The 20,197-nt window shown below is 37.6% G+C and overlaps 1 protein-coding gene across 2 annotated transcripts; it reads left to right on the forward strand.

Annotated features, from left to right (window-relative positions):
- The first annotated feature begins 1,063 nt into the window (after positions 1 to 1,063).
- On the forward strand, positions 1,064 to 20,140 carry Elovl7 (ELOVL fatty acid elongase 7). 2 transcript variants are annotated; one of them, XM_064696931.1, is made up of 6 exons: positions 1,064 to 1,534; positions 16,474 to 16,611; positions 18,442 to 18,549; positions 18,639 to 18,719; positions 19,149 to 19,610; positions 19,712 to 20,140. In XM_064696931.1, exons 1-6 carry the CDS (start codon positions 1,532 to 1,534, stop codon positions 19,928 to 19,930), a joined length of 1,011 nt encoding a protein of 336 aa, XP_064553001.1. In that variant the 5' UTR covers positions 1,064 to 1,531; the 3' UTR covers positions 19,931 to 20,140. The 2 variants fall into 2 exon arrangements, with proteins under 2 accessions (XP_064553001.1, XP_064553000.1); XM_064696930.1 differs by lacking the exon at positions 1,064 to 1,534 and adding an exon at positions 3,768 to 3,916.
- Positions 20,141 to 20,197: the final 57 nt, after the last annotated feature.

The raw sequence follows: 20,197 nt of genomic DNA on the forward strand, positions 1-20,197 counted from the left end.
CTTAAATTAATTTGCAGACATTCGAAATTTAATCGTCATAATGGGCTTGGCTTCGTTTATGATTGAGGAAGTCGCAGCTGCCCATCGAAGGTGGTCGGCTGTTCTGATTCTGTCACAGCGTAGCACATGTTGGCATTGTTTTTTTGTTGTTTTCCTAATATTTTTATTTTCAGTTTTTCGATACGCGTTTCCGTCGTTTCGGTCATCGTTTTCGCCAAATGAGATATACCAAAATACATACATACTAAAATAAACAATAGAAAAATGCGGCCAGCTACACATGTCGAAGTCTTCGTCTGGGTCTTTATCAGGAATTTAAAATGAGCGCAAATCTCCAAAACTGGTTTCGTCTCATTATTTATTTTCATCAATATTTAATGCACAGATCTTGCATACGTTTATTATTATCATTATTATTATTTTTTTTTTTCGCAAATATGCTATTCATATACTTTTCGATTGCTTAATACTTAATATTTGCATTCATATGCAGTTTCTTTCAAAAGTCAAATTTAGTTTCTTAAGAGCTCGCTATGTCATCAAGGGTTAATTTATGCTTTTTCATGAGCTTTCACAGCACTTTGCACTCTGCGCTCATCGTAGCTCAAAATAAAAAAAAACACAATACCTATACTTGATAACAGCTCAATAATTAGCACTGCCCTTTTGTGTGGGTGCAAAGGCAAAAATGCAAAGAGCAACAAAGAGCGAGAGAGAGAGGAGAGAGCAAAGCCGACCAAGTCAAACAAAGCTCAAACGCAAAGTCGAATACAACTGCGACTGCTCGGCAGCAGCATCCTTGCCCAAAAACACAAACGCAGCAGCACAAAGAGAGAGCGCTTCCCAACATACGCTCCGAAATATACATATATATATATATGAAACGCTGACAGCTGCTGACAACCTGTTGGGCTGTTGTGTTGTGAACTGAAGCTGCGCTCAGAATTTATCAAAAGCTTCGCTTCGCTCACCAAAAACGCCAGCGTCGACGTTGGCGTCGCTGCCGCGGTGCCGCTTCGTATAAAAGTAAAGCGACAACGAGAAATCAAACTTATTTCAGTGTTTTTGATTTGAATGGTAAAACGTGCGCTCACCCAGGCCCCGGTCGAGTCCAGTTAAAACTAGAGACACTAGAGAGCAACAAAAAGAGTCCGCCACAAGTTAGCAGCTGATTTGACAGTTGGCCATCAGCAGCGAAGTTGGCAAAACGATAGTTAGATGTGACTGTGATTTAGTTAAAGCATACTAATATTCAACATTCAATTGAGAATACATTGAATTGAATATATGAATTGTGTGACTGGTGCATGTGTTAAATAAATAAATTCAATAACTGTTTCCAATACAAGTATTTAATTCAAATGCAAGCCCAAGGATTATAATAGTGTTTAAATAAATGCATTGCAAGTTCAACTGAAGTGAAGCATTTTGCGTGTCGCTCAAAGCTTGAATAATTGCCAGTGAAATAATATTACACGTGCAGGAAAATTCATTCGACTGACTTCAAGCGGACCCAAATAATTGTACAAAAATGGTGAGTGGTAAAAGGAAAATGCTGAGAAATTAAATGTTCCCCAAGTAAGAAGAGTATCAAATTAAATTAGGATACTTAATCTTTTTTGCCAAGTCATGGCTGGAACTTTGAGCAACTAAAGGTACAATAATATTGATAAATATTTAAATTGTAGAACTTTGAACTTTAGTTCAGTAATAATATGGGAAATCACACGATCTAAATTTGTATATCTATTTATAAACTGCAACACCTTCTGTGGTATTGTGTCATTTTTTAGCATATACGATAAATAAACAGTTTTACGTCGTCATTAATCGTTTATAGTTAAAGGTGATCAGTCTCTGTGTAAAATCTTTTATCTTCAATTTGTGACACGAGCGCTTCGGGGTTTTTCCACCCAATGTCAAGTTCTTTGCTTCTTTCACCTACGTTTCGTTTCTGCAGAAATGCAAAAAAGTGTAGAAAATCAACAGTTCATATTTATCAAGTACAAATGTTCAAAAGTTGTCAATGCCTTTTCTCAAAAATTTGCACTACTGTGCACTTTTGAAGCGTTTTTTTTCTTTAATATTTTCATATTTCGTTTTCTACGCGACTTTGAATTATTCTCGCTGTTGTATTTTGTTTTTCTTTATTGTGGTGTCTGGTTTTTAAGGTATTTGCAAGTTCTGTTTTGCTTAAGCCTTTCGCACTTGAACTTTTCTACTCACACACACAAATACTGAATTGTTCGAGTAAATGGCCAAATTGCATGTTCTGCATTTTGGTTTATTTGGCTGCGTCTGTTGTTGACCAACTGAAGGCTGCTGCTCGCCTGGTCAGACCACACTGACTTGGGGTAGCTGCTGGCTTGACAACATTTCACACGGAAATACAATGCAACAGTGCTGACCTTGAATCTTAACTGGATAACTGGATAAGTTGCTACACGCTGTGCCATTTGCGGCCCCGGCACTTAAAACTTTTGGCTTTATATTGCGACCATTTGCAGGTGATTGGCGTTGGCTGATGGCAAGTGAAATGGATATGATTTCAGGGTCAGCATTCGGATCCGAATTCGAGTTCGACTTCGAGTCGGGACGGCCGATTGCAGCAGCCACAACAGAAACAAGTGATTGCCTCAGTTATTGCTGTTGTTGTTGTTGTTGTCGGTTGCTGCTGCATTGTTTTTGTCGTGCGTTTTGCTTTGCTTATTCGCCATGTTGGTTTTTTTCTTTTTCCCTTTTTACTCATCATTGCGCACGGCTGATGCTGCGGCTGCTGTGTAGAAATCCCGTGATTTTCATTTTCATTCAGCTGCTTCACTGCAAATTCGACAAAACCAAAATAAAAAAAAAAATGAAAGACAACAAAAAATGTGCCTTTGGTTAACCAATCGCAGCTAATGATCCAAGCGCCCATTGCACCACTTTACAAAAATGTATTCAAATCTTTGGCTCGTTTTGGTGTGTGTGTGTGCTTTTTTTTGTTGGTATTTTTCTTTGGACGATTGCACAATAATTATTACAGCTCTATTTTATTTCTTTCTTTTGTGGTATTTTTTTTATTTTTTGAGATTTTTTGGTAATTTTGCATTGCGCTTTTGACACTGAAAATTATAAGATTATAAAGACGCTGACGGCGCTGTATGGGCATACTGGGTATTGGTATGGGCCATTTACTAGGCCAGTCGCCCCAAAGTGCCAATAATTATAATATAGAAAAAAAAAAAAGATTTTAATCAAGCGATTTGCTTGCAATTGCTGTAAGCAACAGTTCGCCCCGCCGCCACATAAGAGAAACAGTCTAGCGGCGTTTGCGTTGACGTCGACAGCGACGTCAGCTTTGCGGCCACTGCCGCGTCTAGCGCTCAGCTGTTGAGCTATTGAGAGAGAGAGAGAGAGTGGGAGAGTGCGATAAGTTGTCGTTGTCGTTGTCGTCGTCGTCAGTATTGGTGTTGGCCGTGTCGCATGTGACTCGATCGGCTTACTTCTGTTCGCTCTGTTCGTACAACGCGTCGTATGCGCGATATTGTCAAGTGTCCAAGCTGCATCTGTATGCACACACATGACGAGGAGCTGCATTCACCGCGTGTTGCAATAATATTGCAATTTGACCAAAGGTTTATTGTCTAACATTGAAATTGTGCGTGCCTTCGGCGCATTTTTTTTCTCTATTTACGCATACATATGCACATATATTATTGATTCTCTCTGTGTGTGTGTGCCCAAACAGTTAACTCTATTTCGATGTTATGCTTGTATTGGTGTAGACTCGCGCCCAAGTGCTAAAAACTGATAAAAAAGTTTCGTTTTTGTTTTTGTTATTCTCAAACAAAAAACAAATAAATAAAACAAGAAAAGAGGAAAAAACGTGTGCAATATGGCTGCGACATCGGCTTCTTATCGTGCTGTCATTGAAGTAAGTTTGTGTGTGATAATTCAATTATTGCTCGCTTAAGATTAGGGATATATGTAAGATTCGACATGTTAGTTAATGTTTATGGATAAATCTACCAAAGGGTGTAAAAAACAAAAATCTGTGTAGCTTGTGAGCTTGTTTACATTATATTAATTATCTTTAGTATTTGAGCTTTTAAAACTGAATATATTATTGTTATAACCGAAACTTTCCGATATTGAATATTAGTTATATTGAACGGAGACATAAACAATTCTTGAAAGAAAATTCTCGATTTAGCCGATGTTTTACACAAGCCAGCTCTCAACGGTCGATTACCCTATAATTAATATCAATAAAATATAAATGTAAATGTGTGTAAAACTTTCTAATTTTGAATATTAATTATATTGAATAAAGACATAAACAATTCTTGAAAGAAAATTCTCGATAAAGCTCGATGTAGCTTACCTTATAAATAAATATAAATATAAATGTGTCAAACTTTCCCAGTTTGAAAATTAATTATGTATATTGAATGGAGACATAAACAATGCTTGAAAGAAAATTCTGGATATATCGGCAGCTTATAATAAATATAAAATTTTAAAAACAGAATATCATTAGACTTGTATTCCCAATTGTATTAAATTGTATAAAAACCAGTTGATGAAGCATTGCTTAATAACTCATTTAAGAGCAAATGCAAATTGGCCAGAATATAAATCGAAAGGTGCCAAACGAGCTTTTAAATATGCGCACATTTAGCATTTGCGAAATAACACACTCATGAATATGTTTGGGTTTGTTAAGCGGATCTGGAATGCGGGACTCTCGAACTCTCGAACTCTCGGACAAATAAACTGGCTTACGCATTTCTCAAGCATGTGCAGCTGTGCACTTGACTACCAACATTTTCAAGCAGCGGCACCGGCAACCCACAAATTTTAAGCAACATGCAACTTGAAACGCGCCAAAAACGCGGGCGCGTTGTGCGCGGTGGGCCGAAAAAAAAAAACAAAATGCATTGCAACAACATCATCAACAAGAACAACAACTAGGCGGTCTTGCACCAATTACTTGGCATTTTAGGCCAAACACCGCGGCGTCCAAGTCCGTCCGGCTGCTTGATTGCCAAATTAACGCGATTTAGTTGCTCCAAAAGTCGCGCGCGCTCGAATGCGCTCAAAGTCTTCTTTGGCGAGCAGACAAACAAGATACGACAGATATACACGCCACATATGAGTTTTTTTTTTATATATATATTTATTTACCTTTTTTTTCATTTTTTATTTTGGTGCATTTATTGCGGCAAGTGCAGCAAAGCGGTTTTTTTTTCTACTAAGGTGATGAAACCATGTCTGCTATGCAGAGTCGCCAAAGTCGCGCGCAAAACGCTAGCGATTGTGAATGTGAATGTGAATGTTGTGTGGATCGCGTTGCATTTTCAACTTGACCCACAATACGGCTGCAATTGCAACAACTGCAACATCGGCAGAAAAATGCTCATTTGTGTTGAATGTTTTAAATGCTTTGTTGTTGTTTTTTTTTATTACTCAAAATGTACTCAAATAAATGGGAAGCTAATTGCATGCGGTTAAAGCGTTTTGTTAAAGCCAACCAAGCAGGTGTGTCTGTGTGTGTGTGCATGTGTGTGTCTTTGTGTGTGTTGGTCCATGCGCTGTTGCATAATTTATCTTATTAGACAAGATGCCGCTGGAGTAAAAGTCTCAGGCTGAACCTGAATTTTGGCTTCAAAAGCCAGCAGCACGCAAACGCGACACACACACAGACACACACACATGCAAGTCTGATCTGTGTGTGCGCTGCGCTCAACTTGACCTATAAATTGATTTTTATGTTGTGCAGGTTCCACAATTCGTTTTTTATGTATTTTTCTTTTCATTGTCTCTTTCTTTCCTTTTCATTTCATTGCCTTGTGCTTTTCGCGTCTATTCAAAGCAATTTTTAGTTTTAAATTTGTAATTTGCTTAAATAACCAAAAATGTACCAAGTGCGACAAGAGTTTTGTTTAAAAAACGCCGCTTTATCAATCGTCCAAAGTTTTAAACCAGTTTCCTGCGCTGCAATCTTTTAATCAACTTTTATTTTCATTATTATTATACACATACTTTAAAGTAAAAGTGTTGAGCCGCACAATTATACGGTTTTACAAATGCGTACTCATATTTTTAATAGCATGGCAAATTACTTAGTGCCGCCCGGTGCCCGATGATACTTCTTATATAAAAGGTTCGCCAGCCAGCGCACAATTAAATAAATCAAATTCAAGATGAAGTGAAAAATAGTAAAAAAATAAATACAACACGAAGAAGCTATTTAGACGGCGTCCGACTCCGTATCCGAGCGAGCATCCAGAGTTAAAGTTGGCAAAAATACCACAAACACAAAAGTCAAATGCCCGACTAGGGCATACCGTGTACGTTCTTCTACCAACACCGAATGCAGCTAGCATGCGGGAGGGTGCGAGGGGCATACTATGCTAGAAGCTGCATGTCAAATATAAATAACCTTAATGGGGTCGGAGATGCTTCCTTCTGCCTGTTGCATACATTTGCACAAAAAGAGTATACCCTTTTTACACATTTTCAATGGCTTCAGGGTATACAACAAAAGTAAAATAAAAGCCAGTCCAACTGCCTGGCCGGTTGGCCTTGTAAAGAAATATGGGTATATGGGTATAATACAAAAATTTGGACTGTCCATGTTACTTCATCGCCGCATCAACACCTTTTGATCATCTTGTGTGTGCGTCTGAGTGTGTGTGTGTGTGTGCTTGTGTGTGTGTGTGTGCTTGTGTGTGTCTTTCAGTTGATGTTGCTGTCTGCCCAGTTTTGCATTTGAAACTTGTTGTTGTTGCTTTCTGTGCTGGGTTCAGTTTGGAGACTTGGATCTTGATTTAATTAATTACCCAGCTGTTGTAATGTTAATAATAATATTGTTTGCAACTTTGTTGCTGCCCTTATTTATTTCTTTTATTTTTTGTACGCCTTCATTGTTACCCTTTATTAATCTTTTGATTGTTTTATTTTTGTTTTTTGTACTTTCTGCATGCACCAAAAATGTATTTAATCTTTTTTTCTTAACATTGTTGTTTGATTTATTTATGTTATTTATGTTCGCTTTAAATTGAGCAAGCGCGAATAATTAAACAATATACGAAATTAATTTATTTTGTAAGCTCTGATTTATTATTTCTTGAAATTTATTAAAATATGTATTTGGTTTGTTATATTTAATTAAAAAATATATCTAAAAATATGTATATAAATTATGAATAAATTAAAAATGACTGATTTTTCGTGGCACAAAAGTTTCGAGCTCGTATGAATGTAATTAACAATATTAATTTTATTAGTATTTTAAGCTTGCAACATACATTTAATGTAAATGCAATTTTTTTAATTAGTGTTTTCTTAGCCAAACAGCCTTGATTGTATTGTATTATATAATTGTATTACATTCGACAGTTTTTGCCAGAGACTGTAATTCTTCAAACTGAATTAACAAGCTTTAAGATTTGCTTAAAGCTTCTTTGGCCAGCTGGCGGCTGTAATGTACGATTTTTAATGAGCTTTGGCTAGAATTTAGCGATAGCTTGATGGCTGAAAGCTTCAATTTAAGTTTAGCTTAAATCTAACTGGCTTAAGACAGTTGTTACGACTGCTGGCGGCTGGAGTATAAGATTTGCCTGAGACTGCAAATCTGTAAATTAAAATGTTAACTTTTATCAAGAATTTTTACAGAGAGCTTTAATGAAAACTTCAAGGCAAGTTTTACTTATAGTTCAGTGGCTTAAGACAGTTGTTGGACCAGCTGGCGGCTGTAATATATGATTTTGTCTCAGCTTTAGCTAGAATTAAGTAAAAGCTTTATGGCTGAAAGTTTCCATTTAAGTTTGTCTTAAAGCTTACTGGCCTTATACCAGTTGTTGGGTCAGCTGGCAGCTGGAATGTACGATTTTGCCTGAGATTGTAAATCTCAATTAAAACATTCGGCTTTAGCTAGAAAAGAGTGATAGTTTTACGGCTGAAATCGTAGCTTTAAGATTTTCTTAAAGCTTACTGGCTTAATGTTAAAAGATATATAAATAAATATAAAATCTTGCCTATTCAAAAAGGGAGGTATTTATTTTATATCATAATATCAGTTTAAATGTTACTTTAAGGCTTTCTATGTTAAAAGCTTCTGAAGTTTGATTAAAGCTTCCTAGCTTAAGGCAAGTTGCTTTTCATGCTCATAAACTTAAATATATTAAATTAGATTGATATTAAATATTCGAATTATTGTTATTTGAATAATTATTAGACCACAAACTCCAGAAGTAGCTGAACAGTTAAAGGCCTACAACGAAGTTGGGATTAAAGCTTACTGCGAGCAGTCGATAATTAGAGGAACAATAAGATTTAGCCAGTTCGATTGGCATCAAAAAGACTTATTGTGCTGGCCGTGCCAAAACGAATGTGTTAGTCATGGCCTCAAAGCTATTGCATTTCTGGGTTAGGCCCAGCCGAGGAGCTGGCGGTATGGTCGATGTCGCCACAGCCAAACAATGCTGATGAATGATCACCATCACCATCATCATGGGCTGGCGTGGCGGTAGCATCAGTCCCAATAATTGACATGGTAAATTTTTGGGTTGTTTGTTTGACTGCGTCTCCCATCTCCCGTCTCCGCCAACTTAGCGCGCTTATGGCGCATAATGAAGCGTTAAAATGTAACGCGCAACAGCAACAACAGCTGCTGCGGCGGCTGCGGTGGCGGCAATAACCGCAACAGCAGCGGCCACAACAATTACAAATGCCTTTTTTACACTTGCCGCTGCTGACGGAAGCATTTTTGTGGGCTGCTTCTTCTTCGGCCACTTTTTGGGAAAGCATTTGGCAGCGCGTGTGAACCAAAGAAAGCGAAAAAAGGGTCAGACAAGAGATGCTGCTGCTGCCGTCTGCTTACGCAAACAGCGCCCGCTGGACAGTATCTCGCTTTATGTAACGCCTGGCCAGTATAGACAGAGCTAAGTAAAGTAAAAGACAAACAAAATTACATTTTTAACTGGCAGATTTGCGGTGCAAAGTCCACGGCAATTGGGCGGCAAAATTGGCAAAATTCTGACATGAACAAACAACATCAGCATGAATTGGCAAAAATATAAATGGCAGCAATAATAGATTGTTAATACGTGTCTCTCTCTCTCTGTGTGTGTGTGTGTGTGTGCGACAGACTAACTCTTAATTAATATACATTTTGCCAGTGGCCGGAGTTTGTTGGCCAGAACCTCCAAGCCTCTTGACTTAGTTTTGTTTAGCGGCCAGGCGTTTATTTAAATTATATAATTAAATTAAAAATGTTAGCCGATATTTATATAAACCTGTTTACAGCAGTCTGCGATGTTTTTTTTTTGTGCGTACATCCATTTGCTGAGTTAAGTTCAACAAACCAACAAAAATTGTAGCCAATTTTATAATTTAATTCAGCTGGCAGCTTGGCTTACAAATAGCCAAACAATGAGATTATTTGTTGTTCTTCTTCTGCTTCTTCTTACACTTCTTTTCCCCGTGCTGATTTAGTGCTCTGGGCCACCCAGAATGCGATTGCATTTCACATTATTAACAAAATGTTGCGCAATTTATTTGGGTAGAAAACAACAATAAATCGAGGCAGAGTCAACAAAGATTTTGCATAATTTTGTTTAAACGAGTGCTTCTTATATGAGTCAAAATGTGCGTGGCATGTAAAATTGCCTCATTATTTGTACAAAAAATTTGCCACAAAATTAAGGCGCTGCCTCTCAAACTGTAACGACAAGTGCGCACATGTGCGATCAATTAATGCGGATGTTTATTGGGGAAATGCAAAGCAACAACAACAGCAACAACAATCACAACAAATATGACTTGCGGGTTTCCATTTCTGCTGTTTGATTTAAGATACTACGCACACCCACACACTACGCCCTATACGCACACACACACACACACTTCACACACCTGTTAAATGTCTGTTAACGGGGCAACGATCAATGAGCGTCAGCAATTGGCAAGTTCGTGTTCGAAGTCTTTTGTGTTCTGCGCCTGTGACTTTGTGTGCTGATGAAATCTTGTCGAATCGCTTGCGGAGCTTAAGCTCATGTTAAACAGCGTATTGCATTGTGAATTGATTGATTAACTGCCCGCAGTGGCAAATTTCCGTGTTCGAATTGGTTGTGCAAAAATTAAAACCAAATTAGCTACTATTTTAGCCCGCAAGCCCATAACTGGCTAACTAATTCGATTCGATTCTAACTAAAGCGGCAGCATCTACGCGGAAATGCACTAACTAAACTGGCGCAATTGTTGGCCCCACAGACTGACACCTGGACATCTGTCCAGGCTAACTGACAAATGAAACAAAACAAAAAACGACAAAAAAAACAGCCACAAGCAATTAGGTTTAATTGCACTAAGTGGCCGGCGTTGACTACGATTTAATACCAGTTAAATGTATATCATTATTAAGGCCTTAATGTGTTGACAGTGGCTGCAAGTGTGAGAAAAACTGGTTTAATGACGCGCCCTGCCCAGTTAATAACTCTCTAGTAATTTTCCTTAATCATTTTGACATACAATATGCGAAATTAATACAGCCCGTAACTGACCTACGTCAGTTGCTTAGCTTAATAGCTGCATATGGAGAGATATTTATTGATCTATATAGATGTCGTAATTATCTAGAACGTCTAGACACTTTGCAATATATTCTGTGCAGCTGTGCTGTGTTGAAGTTAACAAGTAAAAGCTGCGCCACCGGAAACACCTTTATCAAATTGAAATTTTGATTTCTTTTTTCCTTTTATTTTTGTTGGTAATTTTAAATTCAATTAAGCAGCCTGAAACACGCAGCTGATCTCGTAAGCAGCACCATCCGCCAGTAAAAAGCAAAAAAAAAGTGAAAATCTCTGAGCGTAATTAGATGCAATCAGCGGCAGCAGCATCTTTGGACCCGGCAACTTTGGATGGCAGCTTTGCGCGTCGCCACATGAGTCACGGACACATGAATCACGAGCCATGGTGACAGTTCGATATGGGGTTAGCGGCGTTACCTTATAACGCTTCACTGGCTGCCGTACTCACAAATTGCGACATGGGTGCTATACGAATATATTTTTTTTTTGGCCAGTCATGCGAGGGGCATACGGTGCGTATGTGCAATGTGTTGTCGGCAGCAGATCAACCCCCCGCTAGAAGTCGATTGTGCAAAAGTACAGTTGTTAAAAACTCAAGTACAGTGAGGCACAGGTGGTCATTAAGGCAGCTAAACACAAGTCTTGCCACACACACACACACACACGCACACGGCGAGCATTAACAATAAAAATTACCGCACTGCAGTTTTTCCAGCCACGAATGCATCACGTAAAATGCCAAGCAAACAAGCTGATGCGGTTCTCTAACCAATAATTACAGCGAGCAGCTCCTCGGCACTGACCACACCCGCACAGCCTCCAGGCTGGCCTGTGCACTGCCTAATGGCAGCCACTGTGCATTAATAAACCAAGCAAACTCCATGACTTGCCGTTGTGTGTTGTTGTCTCTCTGTGTGTGTGTGTGTGTGTGTGTGTGTGTGTGTGGAAGTGGCGACAAATAAGCATTGTTTTCTTTTACTTTTGGCACACACAGACTGACCGACTGACTGCCCGTTCAAGCTTGGCTCTTGGCATCACATGCAGATGCATGTGCCAACAATTGGCCAATGGCCACGCCAAAAGGCGTAAGCATTGCAATTAACTGCGACACGGACAAAGTGCAGGACAATTAAAGCAGTCGCTGCTCGTTGATTTCTTCAAATTATACAATTTATAATTTATATAAGCAGATATTTTTGAGGTGGGCAATTCTTTACAAATTGCTGTGGAAATTGGTAACTAATAAATTAGAAATAAATTTATATTACATAGTGCAGAACAATTGACTTGGTTAAATTATGAAATGCACAACAAATATATATTTTAAAGTTCGTGACAAGTTGCATTTAAATAGGCACTTTACAGATTAGAAATAAATTTATATTACATAGTGCAGAACAATAAAACAAATCAATGCTGCTTGTTATTATGAAATTATGAAATCTAAAATATATACATTTTTTATTAAAGTTCGTGACAAGCTAAAGTTGAAATTGGTAGTTTATAAATTAAAAATAAACTTTAATTACAAATAGCAGGATAAATAGTACGTCATCTAATTGTGAAATATATAAAAAAAAATTAAAAAATAATTAAACCAGTCGGCGTGGTTTGGAGGCGTGGTTATGGAGGCGTGGAGTTCTTTACAAATTGCATTTGAAATTGATAGTTCATAAAATAGAATTAAATTTTTAATACAAAGTGCAAAACAATTGACTTTTTTAATGTGCTTGTTGGTTAAATTATGATATGGACAGAAATACAAATTGTTTTAAAGTTTATTATTAAATAGGTAGTTAATAAATTATAAATAGTTTTAAATTGCAAAATGCAGGTCTAATTAATCAGTCATCGAATTATGAAATATTTAAAGAATATATTTTTTAGGCGTGAATCATAAATATTTAACCCGTCAGCGCTCGTTCGCCTATTTAAATTGTGAAATATATAAACAATATATATATTTTTGGAAAATTCTATATATATATTTTTTCTTATTATACATATAAATCACAAATAAATTGAAATTACAAAATACAGGGCGCTTAAACCAGTTGATTTCAATTAGGAAATGGGTTAAAAAAGTATTAATAAAATCTGTACAGAAACAAATTGCATTTTAATTGGAACTTCAACAATTTATAATACATTCAAATAACAAAACGACTATTAAACAAAACATCAAATTCTCAAATATGGAAGAAATGTATTTGGGCGTAAGATTTTAAATATATTGAATTTATATTGGCAGCTTTTTAGTTAATAATAAATGCTCTAATGTTTAGTTTAATGACATTTAATTAAAATTTTATTAACTATCATAAATATTCAGATATCTGAGCTGCCATAAATATTCAAAATATAAATTAAATATTTTGTACACAACTCAATTTAAAACGTTGTCAAATTTTCTTTTCCCAACAATTAATCGTGTTTTACACATTTTTGTATGTCTTAAGAACAACTTAAGAACTTAAATTAAGACACTTTACGCTTACTTTAAGTATATTTTGAACTTCATGTGCATGACCTCAATTTCCTAATATTTAATGTTAAAAAGTCTGAAATGTGTAGCAATTCACAGCACAAGAATATTCAAGAATAAAATTTACATACTTGAAATTATAGGAGCAAAACAATCTGAAATTTATTGCAAAATATTTGTTATCTCTATATATAAAACTGTTTGTCCTGACTGACTGACTGACTGACTGACTGACTGACTGACTGATTGGTGATCAACGCACAGGCCAAACCGTAACAGCTAGGAAGCTGTTGTGATGTAGGTGCACGTTAAGACGGGGTTTCGGGAAATTCCACCCGCAAGTGTGGCAAAATCGCGAAAAACGTTGGTATGTAACTTTTTTGTTTACCATCCGATCGGCCCCAAACTTATTTTCAAAGATCTTTGTTCAAATTCATTTGAGGGGTGTTTCGCACTTTTCGGAAAACCCATTCCTCCTTGGTGGAAATGGAGGTCAAAGATTTGGCGGGTGACGTTTCGCGCTCAAATTCATTTCCAGTGATCTATATGAAAAATCATTTGAGACGTGTTTCTCACTTTTCGCAAAATTCAAACTTCTTCGGGGGGAATGCGATTTAAAGCTTTTTTGGGCGGCGATTTAAGTTGTGTCCGATTTGCTTCAAACTTATTTTCAAAGCTCTTCATAAGAACTTAATAAGTACGTATTTCAGCGATTTGGAAAATTCCACCCGCAACAGTGGTAAATTGGCGGAAAAAGGTTGTATGCAAGTTTTTTGTTTATCATCCGATCGGCCCCAAATTCATATTTAAAGATCTATGTTTAAATTCATTTAAGGGGTGTTTCACACTTTTTGAAAAATCTATTCCTCCTTGGTGGAAATGGAGGTCAAAGATTTGGTGGATGGCGTTTTGTGTTCAAATTTATTTCCAAAGATCTATAAGAAAAATCATTAGAGACGTGTTTCACATTTCTCGCAAAATCGAAACTCCTTCGGTGGAAAATGCATTTTTAAGATTTTTTGGTGAATTTTAAGAGTTTTCCGATTTGCATAAAAGTTGTTTGATTCCCGTCCGATCAGTTTTAAAATCATTTTCAAAGCTTTTTTGATTTTATAACATACGTGCCACGGGCAAGGCCGGGTTATACCCGCTAGTTCCATATAAATACATTTCTTATGCATACTTATAAAAAATGTTCATTTAATTTATCATTTATCAAACCATATTTTTAACTAGATATATAAAACTGTTCATCTGATCGATCAGAAATGTTTGCACTAGCTTCGCTATGTGATCATTAGGAAATTCCACTCGCAAGTGTGAAACATGCGCGGAAAACGATTGCACAAAATGTTTTGTTTATCAGCCGCTCGACCTCTAAGTAATTTTCAAAGACTATGAAATTAAATTTTAATAGTGTATTACGCTTATCGCAAAATCCACGCTTCTTTGTGGAAAATGGATGGTGTCAACTCAACTTTATGAAAATGAATGTAAGACGTGTTTTTTATGCCCTTAAAAATGGGTAAAAAGAGTATAATGAATTTGTGCAAAAGTATGTAACAGGCAGAAGGAAGCATCTCCGACCCCATAAAGTATATATATTCTTGATCAGCATCAACAGCCGAGTCGATCTAGCCATGTCCGTCCGTCTGTCCGTATGTATGAACGAAAGGATCTCAGAACCTATAAGAGCTAGAGACTTGAAATTTTAGCTGTTGGTCCCCCTAGTACAGATCGCAAATCATGTTTTTTTCCGATATTCGATTACTTGCCCCGTTTCCAAGTAATCGATAAAATTCGATAAAGAAATCCTGTTTTTGGGCAATTTTGGCAAATAATATGAGCTAGAGTCACCAAACTTGACATGAAGCTTCTAGAATAGTATATATATATATCAAGTATCTTTCATTTTATATCTGTTAAATACTTAAATTAATATATATAAATATCTTTGTAGGCTGTATTTATATATTTCAATCGATTTTTTCTTTCACATTCCATTAATTTTTTTGTTGTTTTCCAATTTATCCAATCTTCCCGATACTTACTTACTTGCCTTTCGATAGAATCTTATAAATATGAAATGTTAAAATGAGTATTTTGACAAATAACTTTGCACTTATTATATTACAAAGAATTTCTCACAGGCGGGAAATGTGTGGAAAATTGAGAACAGGTGAAAAGGCAATCTCTAAGATTAACGTAATACATGTGTTACGAATGAATGGAATTCTTATATGACTTGCATCTATCATAAATCGCAAAAAAAACTACCAATTAGACTCGAAAAAATTCCAGAATTTTGATTAAACTACGCTCAGGAGTAGATTTGATTGCAGGCAAAGGCCGTATGTCATTTACGTTTGTGCATGTAGAAATTGATTTGTATTTAATTGCTTTGTATGGCAAATCACATTAGATGTAATTGCAGCTTTTTCATATTTTTGCACATTACACATTACAATGGAATTGGTTGCATTTTTCTTTAGCTGCTGACAAATGGGCACATGCCGGATTGAGCAAATCGATATTGATTATATATACAGCAAATCAGAAAACAAGTCCTATACAATTTCCACCCCCTCTCCCCCCTCCTCACTCACCCCTAAAGGGGGGTCACTTAACTCAAGGAAACTCACGCCTCTGCAATTTAAAGCTAATTAATTTAACCCCTTCTTGGCAGTGGGATAAACACAGCCGTGTTTGATTTTTTTCTTTCTATAATTAATATTGGCTCGACTATTTAGTCAATGATTAGCATTAGCATAACTGGTTTAATTTAGCATAACACTTAGAATTTTAAATGAACTCAATAATTATACACAAAGTGCAAACATTTTTCCTCTTCCTGCATATCGAATTGTCCCGCTGTCAACCGCATTGCCGGGCTATTCTTTGAGCCAAGGCTGTTGCAATAGTTTCGAGACCAGTTTTTTTTTTTTCTTGATTTTTATTTTGGTAACTCGCGCGCTAATCGCCAAAACGTAAATTGGCGTACGAATATTATAGAAAATCATGGGGCCACATTGACTGCATACGGAAATTCACTGAGAATGTTGTTTGGCGCGCCAATTTTTCTTTCCGTGCAGTCAGGCAGCCGGTTTTTGTCAACACACACACATGCACATATGTTGCACAAATGATTCGGTTGGAGATCAATGGGTAGGTGGTCAGACAGACAGCTCGTATTAGCGGGCAGCTTTAATTTTAATCACATGTAGAGCCAGAGAGCAGGCAACTACAATGGGCGCATGATTGGAGTCGACCCACGTTCAATTGTGATGGATTTGCCACAGATTAACAGGTGTTGCAATTGACTGTATTCATACAGATTTGACATCTGAACCCTGTTGCCTAAGCGCTTGACTAATGAGCATGTTTCTTGTTTCTTTATCTGTCTTTTTGCAGGAGTATCTCTCACAGTTTTACGATGGCTGGCGGGATCTTATGGACAACAAATCAGATCCCCGCACCCGTGACTATCCGCTTATGAGTTCGCCGTTCCCAACGATAGCGATCAGCTTGGCATACGCATACTTCGTGAAGGTAAGTGCCGGGGGAAGCACCCGGCCCAAGCGTTCTCCAGCTATAATTACCGCGCTGATTGTTGGGGGGAAAAAACCCAAATGAACATGCAGCCAAAGATATGGCACTTAAGTCAGTCCGACGGCCCGTTCTAGTTGATTCTAGAGAAGCCGCATGCATTCACATTTGATGAGCGGGCATTGGCACGCGGATGCATTTTACAGCCGCCCAGTCGGGTCCTGCGTCATGCAAAACTAGTTTTCGTTTAAGGCGTTGATAAAAAAAAAACCAACAAAAAATGGGGGGGAAAAATGTAAAAAACATGTAAAACGATAAAATAAGTTCAGGGCCAAACGCCCCATTCAAAATCAAAGCCAATCAGCGCTAAACTAGCAAACTTGATGTCGAAATTGTGACCCAAGTGGGCCAAAATTACATATGCAAAAAAATAAGAGAAAAAAAAAACGTAAGGCGGAAAAAACAACCGAAACGATTTCTATTTAGGTTTCAGCTTTGCATTGCTTTACATTTTTATATACATATATGAATGTAATCATTTAAATGGCTCTCACACACACATACAAAAGACTTAGGCAACGAACTTGTCCCAAAATCAACCGACAGCCACCGCCGATTGATTTGATAATTGCAGCATCGCACCTTTGTTTGACTTTGTATATTAAAACGGGCAACATCAATTAAAAGCAGTACTTGCCACGCGGCCCCCCTCGAGGGGCATCTGCTGCGATGGCTGTGATTTGGCTGTGTTTTGGCCATTTGCATTTTGTGCCATTTTGAGCATATTTCAAGTTTAATTAGGACCGCAAACAACTTAGAATACGAATCTATATAGCTTAAGCCGGATCTTCGAAATCTGCTAAAAACAAGAAGCGCAACAAGATTTCATTATTTTTCCGGTTCCACTAGCCTCACATTAACATACCAATATAAACTTGTGTGCATAGCATTAATTTATATTTATTATTTATAGAAATTGCAGACGGCTTTGCTGCTTAAATATTTCTCAAGTTTCTAGAAGACTTCTAAGTTTAAGTCTAGACAGCAAATGGCAAATTTCATGGCGAAGCCAGATCAGATAATATGGCTAAATGGGCCTAAAGGACATAAGTAAACCTGAAGACCGAGTCCCGCCCAAAAAAATTGTACACAGAAATGTTGCTAATCCAATTAAAAACGTTTATGAAATACAATTTTCTTTGGGCAATTTAAAGAAAAATAAGAAATTAAGGATATGTTTGGCATGGCGAAGACTTAATATACTTGCAAACATTTGCCTTACACTGTTGCAGATATGTGAGCATAGCGAAGCTCATAAATGCTGAGTTTGATGAAAATATCTGGATAAATAGAATATTTTTTTCGACCGATCGTTCCTATTGCAACTTTATGATGCATATATATGAGGAGCAAAGTGAAACTAATGAATGCCGAGTTTGAAAAAAAAAGATAGAAAACTTCTTAACAAGAGCCCACTGTTGGACCGATCATACCTATGGAAGCTATATGATATAGTGGTCCGATGTAAATGATGAGTTTAGTTAAGCTGACTTGCAACAAGATCATTTTTTTAATTAATTTTATGAACTGCCTGTAACAGAGGGGTGGATAAAAATGCACCTAGTTCGCATAGAAACAGACGGAAGAACCGACAGATATAGCTACATCTCGTCTGTAGTTATGTCGGTTCCAGAATATATATACTTAATGGGGTTGGAGATGTCTCCTTCATGATAAAGTTATAGTTGTAAACTGCTTCGATTGTTATATTCGAATCGAAGCAGTTTACAGGCTGGCTTTAAATATCTATCTATCGATTGGTCTCGTCAACAGGTGCTTGGACCCAAGCTGATGGAGAACAGAAAACCCTTCGAGTTGCGCAAAGTTCTGATCATCTACAATGCAGCACAGGTTATATTCAGCGCGTGGCTGTTCTACGAAGTAAGTGCTTTAGCTCCGAACTAGCCCCAAAGGAGCACAATTTCATAATTAAAGAAAACAACATCAAAAAAAACACTTCACATTTATAGTCTTGCATAGGTGGATGGCTGAATGGCTACAACTTGAGATGCGAGCCGGTTGATTATTCCTATTCACCGCGAGCGATACGTGTGAGTATAATAAAGTGCTGTATATAGTTGTCTATATTTATGCAAATGGACGCATATGTAAGCGTTCGTCGAATTTATGATTTAGCAAATGTTTGTTCACTGTGCCAGATTTATATACTAGACATAATGGCAACCTGTTTTTGGCCTAAACAAAGAGCCGCAACGGCGACTGGTTCTTATGCTAATCAATTTGATGACAAATGTCCGCGCCTGCGCCAATGCCGGCCGGCTACACCGAACGTTTTGCCCAGATTGAAGTCTCACGTGTCGGCAAAAGAAAGTGCCAAAAAAAAAGGCAAAAAAGAGCTTAGAAAGCCAAAAGAAATTCGCATAACACAAGCAAAGAGAACAACAACTACAAAAATACAGCACAGAGTGCACGAACTTTTCACTATTTCTAAACACAAGTATATCTATTTCTCTTGACAGACTGCATGGGGCTGCTGGTGGTATTACTTCTCCAAGTTTACCGAGTTCTTTGACACGTTCTTCTTTGTGATGCGCAAACGGTACGATCAGGTGTCCACGCTGCATGTGATCCATCATGGCATTATGCCCGTCTCCGTTTGGTGGGGCGTCAAGTTTACGCCCGGCGGTCATTCGACATTCTTTGGATTCCTCAACACATTCGTGCACATCTTCATGTATGCGTACTATATGCTGGCCGCGATGGGACCGCGGGTGCAGCGTTATCTCTGGTGGAAGAAATATCTGACGGTGTTGCAGATGATTCAGTTTGTCCTGGTCATGGTGCACTCGTTCCAGCTGTTCTTCAAGAACGATTGCAACTATCCCATTGGCTTTGCCTACTTCATTGGCGCACATGCGGTCATGTTCTACTTCCTGTTCTCCAACTTCTACAAGCGCGCCTATGTGCGGCCCGATGGCAAGGTATACATCTATAACTATATCTTTTTATATATGTATACATATGTATAGTACACGAGGTTTTAGCAGTTGTCTAATCGATTCGTTTCGTTTGCCTGTTGCAGGACAAATCCGCTGTCAAGGCTAATGGCCATGCCAATGGCGCCGTGAAGCAGCACAAGGATGGGGATGGGGATGCTACGCCCCCCCGTAATGGCCATGCGAATGGCACTGTCAATCGATTCCACAATACCTTCTCCAAGTTCACGACCGAGATGTGCAATCCGGCGCTCAACTCGTCCACGACGCGACAACGCGTCCTGATCAATGCGGGCAACAAATGAAGCCGTCGCTAGCCAATCAGCCAGCCAGCCAACCAAGAAACAAAGCATAAATTAATTATATGTAACAATTAAATTACCGTAACTTTAAATTAAGCATAAGCATAGGGAGTCCAAGCGTAGTTCTAAGCCAAATCGACAACGAAATTTATATTGAAACAGAAAACAAAAAACAAAAACAAAAATAAATTCAAGAAAAAAAAAGAAGCAAAACGTCATAGAAATCCAATTTGTAGCAATTGCACGTATAGGCCAATCAATGATATTTGC

The sequence above is a fragment of the Drosophila montana genome, unplaced genomic scaffold (assembly GCF_035044405.1).
Source record: "Drosophila montana isolate Dmon_TW-CO22-7 unplaced genomic scaffold, ASM3504440v1 contig_3848_1, whole genome shotgun sequence".
Taxonomy (NCBI): Eukaryota; Metazoa; Arthropoda; class Insecta; order Diptera; family Drosophilidae; genus Drosophila; species Drosophila montana.

Bases quoted from the DNA above. Each gene is read 5' to 3' on its own strand.
- Elovl7 (XM_064696930.1), top strand. From the start codon at position 3,878: ATGGCTGCGACATCGGCTTCTTATCGTGCTGTCATTGAA. The intron at 16,612-18,441 runs GTAAGTGCCGGG...TCTCGTCAACAG, and splicing joins CATACGCATACTTCGTGAAG to GTGCTTGGACCCAAGCTGAT. The intron at 18,720-19,148 runs GTGAGTATAATA...TTCTCTTGACAG, and splicing joins ATTCACCGCGAGCGATACGT to ACTGCATGGGGCTGCTGGTG.